The sequence below is a fragment of the Meriones unguiculatus genome, chromosome 7, assembly GCF_030254825.1.
Source record: "Meriones unguiculatus strain TT.TT164.6M chromosome 7, Bangor_MerUng_6.1, whole genome shotgun sequence".
Classification (NCBI taxonomy): Eukaryota; Metazoa; Chordata; class Mammalia; order Rodentia; family Muridae; genus Meriones; species Meriones unguiculatus.
Window position 1 is genome coordinate 6206720 of NC_083355.1, and position 10420 is coordinate 6217139.

Consider the following 10420-nt stretch of genomic DNA (forward strand, 5'->3'; position numbering starts at 1 on the left):
TCCTCCTCCTCCTCCTCCTCCTCCTCTTCCTCCTCCTCCTCCTCCTCTTTCTCCTCCTTCCCCTTCCCCTTCCCCTTCCCCTTTCTTTCTTTCTTTCTTTCTTTCTTTCTTTCTTTCTTTCTTTCTTCTTTCACCTGCTGCCAAGCATCCCCATATTCCCATATCTGGGATTAAAGTGAATACATATTCCCATAATATTTCTGTCTTTTTAAAGAAACTAAAATTACGAAATTCTCACTACATTTCCCCTTTCTGTTTTAAGCCATTAATTTTGCTGTGTGACAGGAAATTATAAACAGAGACATTTTCAAGGAAATGAGTGCTTTTCAGATCAGTGGCCCAGGTTTTCAGGAGAGCCAAATCCTCAAAGCCTTTTCCTGATGGTAAGAAATTGCCTTGGCTATCTTTCTTGGACCAACACTCATTGGTCCAATGGCAGCCCTTGCCATATTGCCTGTATGCCTTTGGAAGCCTAGGCTTTCTGGTTTATATTATTAAAAACCCATTGTTGCTAGAAATACCTTGTTCATTTTTTTTCGGTGCCAAGTGCCATATTTCTTTCAGCTAACACACTGCATTTTGAGATCTGAGACCTTTAGCAGCTTGAGCACAGTCTCTTTGCAAATGACCATATTTCCCGCAGTTGAAGCACCAGGCATTTTGATATCAGAGATCTCTAGCTATAGCTTGATATTAGCATGGTGCCTGCTAGAATCAAATCAGTCATGTCCATTATCCACTCATCTGGAGGCACTGCCCACACCTTTAATGGTCTAATAACATGTTTACATTTAGCCTTCATATTTCCATATGCCTAGGTCTCTGTCACACCTATCTTGTGTCAGGGTCTGATATGGCTTTGTTCACAGCTGAGACCAGCTTGTAAAAAATCAGTAAAGGCTTCTCCAAAGACTTGTATAATCTTTGTAAAGAAGATGGACCTTTTCTGGGCTCCTCAGCTTTGTCCTGAGCTCCTAAAGCCGCTTAGTGACATTTTCTATAGTAGCATCATCAAATTGAATCTGTTCTTGTATATCAGATTTCCACCCTTTGCCCAGCAGCTGATTTTTTACTGTATTCATTGCCCTCACTCTTTTGCTGTTCAGTATTCACAGCTTCTTCCCTCCACCACGTTAACCATTGCAGCTGCGGACCAGCCTCTAGTACAGCTGTCACCAGTCCCTTCCAGTCTTGGGGAATAAATCTATTTTGAGTAGCCCAGTTATTTAGAATTTCTTCCACATAAAATGAGTGCATCCCATGTGAAACCATGGCCTCTTTAAAACGTCTGCAATCTATCATTGCTATAGGACACCATCCTATGTCATCATAACCGTGTTCCTCACCACTAGCAGGCACATGCTGTAGGATGACTGGGGACGCAGGTGGTGATCTTGGAGCCCTTGGCCATCCTCCTCCCACTCTGGTGGCATGGTTGGTTTGAGATGAACCCTTTCCCTCAAAATGGGCTGTTGCATGAGACTGTCCTCCCGCCTTTTCAGCAGTTCTCAGATCTGACCGCCCTGCAGCGCAGTTTCTTTCCCTCTTTCTTCTGTAAGAAACTGCCACTCTCTTGCCCAGTCACTGGAACGGAGCCTTTTTGTTCTTCCTTTTCCAGTGTTTCTCGCTTCCCAAGTGGCCCACTTCCATCTGCAGTTTTTCCAGTTATAGAGCCATCTCTACAACCCTTTCAGAAGTAAGAGGGCAGAGTGAACCCTTCTGTTTTTCCATTTCAGCCATATTTTGTTTTTTATGCCCGTCCATTATCCCCTGCAATTGTCTCAACTGCTCAGCCACTCTCCCAACCTTTTTTGGAACAGAATAGGAAGAAGAAAAGAAAAACAGAAAGTTCTCTCTGGGAGCAAAGTGGGGGATATCCCAGTGGTACTAGCCGAAATAAATTTTTTACTGGCATCTTGAAACAATACCCATTCCTTCATCCCCTGTCATTTCTTTTACAGCATTTGAAACCAGAGTCCCCATTCTGCCTGGCCTCACATCTGGACGCCACTTGTAGCTGGACTTTGCTGCTCTATATGTTCTTTTCTCTCTCCCCCCCCCCTTTCCACCTTTTCAACCTCTAACACCAGATAGGAGAGAAAAAAAATAGAGGGCAAAAGGGTTACCATTAAATTATTTCCTGCTGATTGGGGGCATGGAGTTCCTTCAGGAAAAGTTTGAGCTTCACCATCAGGATATCTAATTTCTTCTTTGCACAGGACTACTTAACAAACCACAACCAACAGCATCCAAACGTCACACAGTTGCAGAAACTATCTGCAGCTGGCAAAATCACACCTTACTGGAACATGAGGCAAATCATAGTCAGCTGCAAAAAGCAGCCTCATATCCCCACACCTGGGATTACAATGAAAACATGTTCTTATGATATTGCTGTGTTTTTAAAGACACCAAAATTTAATTCTTTCTACAGGGGGTATTGGAAGGAGGAGAGGGAGGGAAAATTGTGGTTTGGGATATAATATATGAGAGAAGAATAAATAAAAATAAATAAGGATTATCATAAGTTCAAGGATAGCCAAACTCCAAAGTAAGTGCCAAGGTAGGTAGGAATGCACAGCAAAAACCTAGCTCATTTTAAATTAATATTGTCGGAGCCATTGCTTCCAGTCAGTACTTGTGTGAATCCATGCTAGGCCTCCCAAATAAGTGAAGTACAAGCAAGCCCCTCTCTTGAGATATTCCTGGACAGGGAGAATGAGGATGAAGAACAAGCTACCTGGCTGAGCAGTGAGCCTCCACACATTCGTGGAGACCCCGTAAGAGTTCTCATCAGTACAAGGGCAGAGTGGAGAGCTGGAAAGGCTCATATAAGAGGGTTCAAAAACAAAAGGATAAAACAGCAAGTGGACCACGTAGACACTGCAGGAATCCGCCTTCAGTTCGCTAACACTCAGCAGGAATCCTTCAATGAGCATCATCAGCCCCTCAGGGCAAGTCTCAGGTATCCCTGACCTGTCAACTCCAAAACTCCTTAGACATCAGGTGCGCACAGGGGGAGGAATTAGAAGTGATGGTGAGAGGTTTAGCCGTCTGGGAGCTATGACATCTAAGATGTGGCCGTTTCTGCTGGACATAGAGACCCTATTGCATTTCAGTGTGAGAATCCATCGTTATCCTTTTTGCTACAGTGGCAGCCCGCAGCGCCACAGTGGTCCAACAGGCCTCATCCCGGGCGGGCGCTACCCAGAGCTCGAGTCTGCGGGGAGGGTGGAGCCTCCCGCGGGGCGGGGCGGAGCCTCTCGCGGATCTCTCAGGCTTGTCGCTGGCCACCTCTGTCTGGGTCCTACCGGCGTCTTTGGCGACCTGGGGGAAGATGGCGGCGCCCTGGTGGCGTGCGGCGTTTGTCGGCGTCGGGAGATGCCGGGGCTTCAGCACCTCGGGTGAGTGGTGGTGCGGGGTTGCGGAGCTCTTGGGCTGCTGTAGCTCCAGCCTTGGGCTCCAGCCGGCGCCCCGAGCCAGCGTGACGCCCCGGTCTCTGCCCGCAGTCTCCCTCGGCCGCCGGACACCCCCACTCGGGCCCATGCCCAACGAGGACATTGACGTGAGCAACCTGGATCGGCTGGAGAAGTACCGGAGCTTCGAGCGGTACCGGCGCAGGGCGGAGCAGGAGGCGCGGGCCCCGCACTGGTGGCGGACCTACCGGGAATATTTCGTGAAGGAGACAGGTGCGGGGCGGGCGGGAGCAGGAGCTGCGGACGGCCGCCCCGGGCTTGGCGAGCTGGAGACCTGCTGGCGTCTGCTCCCCAGCCGTGGGGCCTGTGTGCCCCCCGGACGAGGAAGGACCTGCTTGCACTCCTACTTGCCATTAAGCCCCTCTAATTCCCACACCTTTTTGTTCGCCCACTTGGAAAGCCTCTTCCCCAACTATCAGAGTTCTTCCACTGAAATCCTTTCCTGGCGGTCCCACCCCCATTTCGTGTTGGGAAACCCCTCTGTGTTCCTAAAATCTAAAATGCTCTCCCCGGAGCCCCGGCCACACCTTGTCCCGCTTTCCAGACTCCTCACAGAGAGTCGGTCCCCTAAGCACAGAATCCTGCCTGTCTTGCCCGCCGTCGGATCCTTGCATCCACAGTGCAAGACTCTACGTGGGCAGTAATTTTCTAGGTGAAATTTAAAACCCGGGCAAAGTGGCTCAGGGATCCAACGTTAAAGGATTTACTCCTAGTGTGTATTCCTTTTATAGTTCTGAGACAGCCTTGCACGGTAGGATGGCCTCGGAAAAAAACCTGTAACCTAGAGGCCAGAAAAGGGCATCATCCCTTGGAGCTGCGTTGTAGGCATTTGTGAACTGCCCAGTGTCCCTGCTGGGATCCATGGTCCTCAGGATAAAGCAGCTAGCTCTCTCTTGGGTCTAATGTGCATTGTGTGAACTTGACAGAGGCGGGTTTGGTTGCTAACTGTTTTTTGTTGTTGTTGTTGTTAGGCCTTCTAGGGACCAAACTAGAGCCTAGTGCATGTTAGGCAAAGGCTGCGCCTCTGGGCTCCATCCTCAGATTTCTGTGGTGTTTATAGGCATGAGCATGGATCTGGATAGCCCTGTTTAAGCCCCAGGCTGTCATACAGCTGACTGAGGCTCCTCAGTTTCCTCAAGTGTGTTTTTATGAAGCAGTAGCCCTGGCTTGTTTGGAATTTGCTATGTAGACTGGACTTACCTACAACCTACAGAGATCCCCCTGCCTCAGGAGCTGGGATTAAAGGTGTGTGCCACCACTCCTGGCTCTTCAAATGTAAAACGAAAACATGTCTCTCACCAAATTGAGGTGAGAAGTAGAGGCAACAGTGGAACTCCTGGACTAACGTCTCCTGTGATAAGAGCTCAGTACATGCAGTGTATGCTGTGTGTCAGGTAAATAGGTGAGTGCTGGGCAGAAGGTTTTCTAGGGCCTTGCTATTCGAAGTAGATTCCACAGTCAGCAGCACAGTCATTCCCTAGGAGCCACCCAGACCTATAGTCTTGAGTTGGTCAACATTTGAATTTAAACAAACTTTCAAGTGATGGATGTATGGTTTATTTCCCTGTGAGACTCAGCCAGGTTGCAGTGGTGAAGTGGTGATCCCAGCACTCAGGAGGCAGAAGTACGTGGAGCTCTTGATTTCAAGGCCAGCCTGGTCTACAGTGTGAATTTCAGAACAACCAGGGCTACACAGAGAAACACTGTCTTGAGGGTGGGGACAGCATTATTTTGTTTTCTGGTTTTTGTTGTTTGTGATAGGGTCTCATTAGCCCAGCCCAGGCTAGCCTTGAACTCAGTATGTTCAAGGATGACTCTGCACATCTGATTGCCTTGTCTCTGCCTCCCAGGTGCTGGGATTACAGCTGTGAACCACCATGCATGGCTGGAGACTAGGGTCTCACTATGTAGACAAGGCTGGCCTCAACCCCACAGATGCACCTGCCCCTGCCTCCCTAGTTCTGGGATTAAAAACATTTAGCACCAGCTGGGGCGCTGTTTCCATAAAGCTGCCTGAAACTATTACTAATTCTACCTAAGACTTGGGTGTGTGTTCATGGCCACCTTTGAATCACTTTTTTCCTTATCTTTATCTTTTGGGTTTTTTGTTTGTTTGTTTTTGAGACAGAGTTTCTCTTTGTAGCCCTGGCTGTCCTGGAACTTGCTCTGTAGACCAGGCTGGCCTCTAACTCAGAGATCTGTCTGCCTCTGCTGAAATTAAAAGTGTGTACCACCGCTGCCCAGCTACCTTTGAATCATTTTAAAGGTACTGTAGTAACCAGTTAGGAAACCCGTCTGCCTCAGTTTTCCATGTTGTGACCCAGTCTGTGGCTCAGAAGCCACAGTTTCACCTTATATCTGATTTGCTCAGTAACTGAGCCCTGTTCAGGTCTGGGAAGTAGACCACATAGGTTAGCTCTGGGTCCTAGGGATAGTCCCATCAACTTCTGGAATAGATAAAAGACAGGCTGCTCAACAGAGATTTGATTTGGGGCCAGGAAGGTGAACTAGTGAGTCACTGAGGAGTCTGCCTGCACCCACCCACCCTCAGAGCAGGAAGACCTGAGTTCGGGTCTCCTGTACCCACACAGAAGGCAAACATCGTGTCTGCCTCTAACCCCGGGGCTGGAGCTACCTAACGCCAAGCTCTCTGGAGCTCAGTGGCCAGGCAGCCAAGCCAGTCCTCAAACTGTAGCTTCAGTGAGAGACTTCTCAGAGAACAACACTGAGGGCAGGGCTTAGAGCCACACACCTTTAATCTTGAACTTGGGAGGCAGAGGCAGGCAGCCTGTTCAAGTCAGCCTGTTCTACAGAATGAGTTCCAGGACAGCCAGGGCTACCTAGACAGGCCCTGTGTGTGTGGGGGGGGACACATGGGGGATGGGACAGAGAGCAGTGGAACAAGACACTCCAAGTCAACCTCTGGCTTCCACACAAACCAATATCCACAACCACACATACATTCAAGAACTCAAATTTAAAGAGAAGATTTGACCCCTATTGTCCCAACGTGTCTGTCCTCTCTAGATCCCAAAGACAAAGTTGACATCGGGCTGCCCCCAACCAGGGTCAATCGGGCCCAACAGCAGCTGGAGAGGAAACGCTTTATCAAGGAGCTTCGAGCCAATGTGGAAGAGGAACGGGCCGCGCGCCTCCGCACAGGTGAGCCTCGCAGAAGAGGGGCCCCGGGTGCACCCACCCCCACTGTATCGAAATTATCCTGTTCCTCCCCAGCCAGCATTCCATTGGAAAAAGTTCGGGCAGAGTGGGAGAGGACATGCGGGCCCTACCACAAGCAGCGCCTGGCTGAGTACTATGGCCTCTACAGAGACCTGTTCCACGGTGCCACTTTTGTGCCCTGGGTCCCCCTACGCGTGGCTTATGCGGTGGGAGAAGAAGACCTGATCCCAGTGTATCATGGCAATGAAGTGACTCCAACTGAGGTATTGCTTCTGTGCCCTTCTCCTGCTCTGTGTACACATGGGCACACCCATCACGACATCATAGCGTCTAAGTTTGAAGTTTTATGATTTTGATTTCCTAGAAATCAAAACCATAAAAGTTACAGAAACGAGACAGACAGAAGCCTTGGGACCATGTCTCTTGGCGTGATCCTGATAGGTCAGATCTCAGGTCAAGCACCTGGGTCTGTACACATCGTTCCCTGTCAGTGTCTGTGTGGTGTTGTCAGGGGCCCTGGTTCTCGCAGGAGTGGGCACTACCCTCTCCAGGGCCCCAGCAAGCGCCAGCCCTCTACCAACAACCTGCAACCTGGTGAGGGCGAGCATTCCATTGATCTCTCCCTGCTAGGCTTCCCAGGCCCCAGAGGTGACCTACGAGGCAGACAAGGATTCCATGTGGACTCTGCTACTCACAAACTTGGGTAGGTGTTTGGGGGGTCACCTGGCCTCCAGCCTCCCGCTTCCCCTCCTTCCGCTGAGCCAAGAACTTGGGGATCTGAACAGTGTCACGCTTGAGCTCTGGCACCTTTGAAAGGTTATTGTTGTGTGTTTCTGTGCAGATGGACACCTGCTAGAGCCAGATGCTGAATATGTCCACTGGCTGCTGTGAGTATCTGTGTGGGAAGCCAGCCGGGCCATTCCAGGAGGCCCTGGAAACATCAGGCCCTGCGATTCACAAGCACAGGAGAAAATGGCTGAAGCCAGGTGTGGCAGTGCGTGCCTTTAATCTAAGCACCCTGAAGGCATAGACAAGCAGATGTCTGAGTTTCAAGTTATGAAATGGGACCCTGTCTCAAAAAAAAAAAAAAAAAAAAAAGTGCACTAGGCCCTGGCCAGTCCTCACAAACCTATTCATTGCTCTGAGCCATTTTCTATCCTGTGAAACTGCTGAAACAGTCAGTGGGGAAAGACCCAGGTCGGCTCGTGGCAGCAGCAGCGTCTGCAGACGCTGAACCCATGGGCGTTTCTGCCCTGAGCAGTCCATACTGGCCCTCCCCCTCCTTTTTTTCCCTTGCTGGCTTCAGCTCTGAGCACAGGCCCGTGGGCAGAGGTCACACAGGTGCCCCAAGCATTGGGATCCCCTATAATTGAATCCAGTAACTGGAAAGCTGGTTTTTGCCTCCCCCCACCCACCATCACCACCTCAACTACAGTCATCCAAGTATTGAGCAGGGCTCTGGGCAGACTACAGTGGCTACCACAGCGTAGTCACCTGACATGACACTAGGGCGTGGAGAGAAAAGCCGCCCAAAGGTGGTGTGGCTCCCTGACCTAAATGATGGGCAGACACCCCAGTTCTTATGCCCAGAGTGACTCGGCTGGTCCACCTTGTCACCAACTATGGGATTTTGTCTTGTATTAACTAATACCAGCAAATTGCAGAAGTCTCCAAAGCGAGTCTTTTATAGATTTCCTAACTTTATCATTTCAGCCGGGTGGTAGCAGCACATGCCTTTAGTCCCAGCACTTGGGAGGCAGAGGCAGATGGTCTCTGTGAGTTTGAGGCCCACCTGATTTACAGAGTTCCAGGAGAGCCAAGGCTACACAGAGAAACCCTGTCTCAAAAAAAAAAAAAAAAAAAAACAATTTCGTGTGTATGAGCGTTTTGCTTGTGCCCCACATGCATGACTGGTGCCTGTGGCGTTGGATTCACTGGGAATTACAGGTGGTTGTATGCCTCCGTGTGGGTACTGAAAATGGAACCTGGGTCCCCTGAAAAAGCAGTTAGTCCTCTTAGCCACCAAGCCATCTTTCCAGCCCCTCACTGGTTTCTGACCCTAAAGTACTCGCAGCATGTCCCTGAGGCCCTGGAGGCCGGCTTCTGCAGGTTGCATGCTAGAGTTTGTTCAGGGCCTGGCCCCTGGGGGTGACTCTGCCTCCAGCGTGCAACACTGGGGTTCTGCAGCCACCTCACTTTACTCCTCCCAGAACCAACATCCCAAGCAACAGGGTGGCCGAAGGACAGGAGACATGTCCCTACCTCCCTCCCTTCCCTGCTCGAGGCTCCGGCTTCCACCGCTTTGCCTTCTTGCTCTTCAAGCAGGACAAGCCAATCAACTTCTCTGAGGACACCCGTCCCTCACCCTGGTAATGTATACTCCACCTAGTGCCCTGAGCCTCAAGCCAGCTCCCTGGGATTGTGGCTCTTGCTCCTTCCTCCTCTTATTTCCCGCCTTGCGATTGGCAGCGGTCCCTCATGCTGGGTGGACTCCAGGGGCTTCCCAGGATTGCCTGTCACGCTGCCTACCACTCTCACATGCCACCCATCTTGTCGTAGCTACCAGCTGGCTCAGCGGACCTTCCGCACTTTTGATTTCTACAAGAAACACCAGGAAGCCATGACTCCCGCCGGCCTGGCTTTCTTCCAGTGCCGCTGGGATGACTCAGTCACCCACACCTTCCATCAGCTTCTAGGTAAGGGCATTTGAGACGGTGGTCGGCAGGCCTAAGGACAAAGACCTTTCCTGCCTTGTCAGGAGGCAGCCTTTGCAAACCAAGGCGGGCAGTCTCCGGCAGAGCTCCAGCCTCACAGGAAGGACGGAGGCCCAGCCAGCAGGAGTCCACCCCTGTCCTCTTACTTTCCCTGCAGACATGCGGGAACCTGTGTTTGAATTTGTGCGGCCACCCCCTTACCACCCCAAACAGAAGCGCTTCCCTCACAAGCAGCCCCTACGCTATCTGGACCGATACAGAGACAGTCACGAGCCCACCTATGGAATCTACTGAGAGGCCCAGAAGGTTCACCACAGAGGCGGAGCTGGCACAGCTGGACGGTCACACCTCAAAAGAGAGCCATCTGAAGGCGTGTCCGAGGCAGACCCTTGCACAGGCCCCTCCCATCGGGCCCAGGGGCTTGCTGTGAAGGTGCTTCAATTGTGTGTGAATAAAATAATTTGTTCTGGGCTGGAGAGATGGTTCAGCAGTTAAGAGCACTGTCTGCTCTTCCAAAGGTCCTGAGCTCAGTTCCCAGCAACCACATGGTGTCTCCCAAACATCTATAATGAGATCTGGTGCCCTCTTCTGGTGTGTAAGCATACCTGCAGGCAGAATAGTATATAAATAATAAATACATAAATCTTTTTTAAAAATGGTTTTTCCTGACACCTATATGTAGCCCTCCGGTGAGGCCATAGTGAGGAGAGGGTGCCAGCCTGGCAGCTGAAGATGCACATGAAAAGTGAAGCTTCGCCCTGTGAACGAGACAGCCCTGCTATCACAGGCCCTTCATGGAGGCACTCGTGCCCCTGGGCTTGGGGTAGTCCCGGTCAGACCTAGCAGCAGCTTGGTTGGGACCTTAGCATAATTTCGAGCCAAGGCCTCGATCCCCACCGTGTGGCCAGATGTCCTCCCTGAGCTAAAGAAGTAGGCCTTCTAGAAACACGTCAGTGGTTCGAAGAGATCTCTGAGTCACTGCCCGGGAGGCCCTGGGACCCCTATCTGCTCTGCCCAGCTGCAGAGGCAAGGATAGCTACAACAGAAACA

General features: G+C 50.9%; 1 protein-coding gene across 1 annotated transcript; it reads left to right on the forward strand.

Annotated features, from left to right (window-relative positions):
- Positions 1-3234: 3234 nt before the first annotated feature.
- Mrpl38 (mitochondrial ribosomal protein L38) lies at positions 3235-10026 on the forward strand. The gene is made up of 9 exons (XM_060386367.1): positions 3235-3404; positions 3510-3689; positions 6504-6638; positions 6711-6919; positions 7287-7359; positions 7498-7543; positions 8867-9025; positions 9216-9352; positions 9528-10026. The coding sequence occupies exons 1-9, from the start codon at positions 3338-3340 to the stop codon at positions 9662-9664; spliced, it is 1143 nt and encodes a 380-aa protein (XP_060242350.1). The 5' UTR covers positions 3235-3337; the 3' UTR covers positions 9665-10026.
- Positions 10027-10420: the final 394 nt, after the last annotated feature.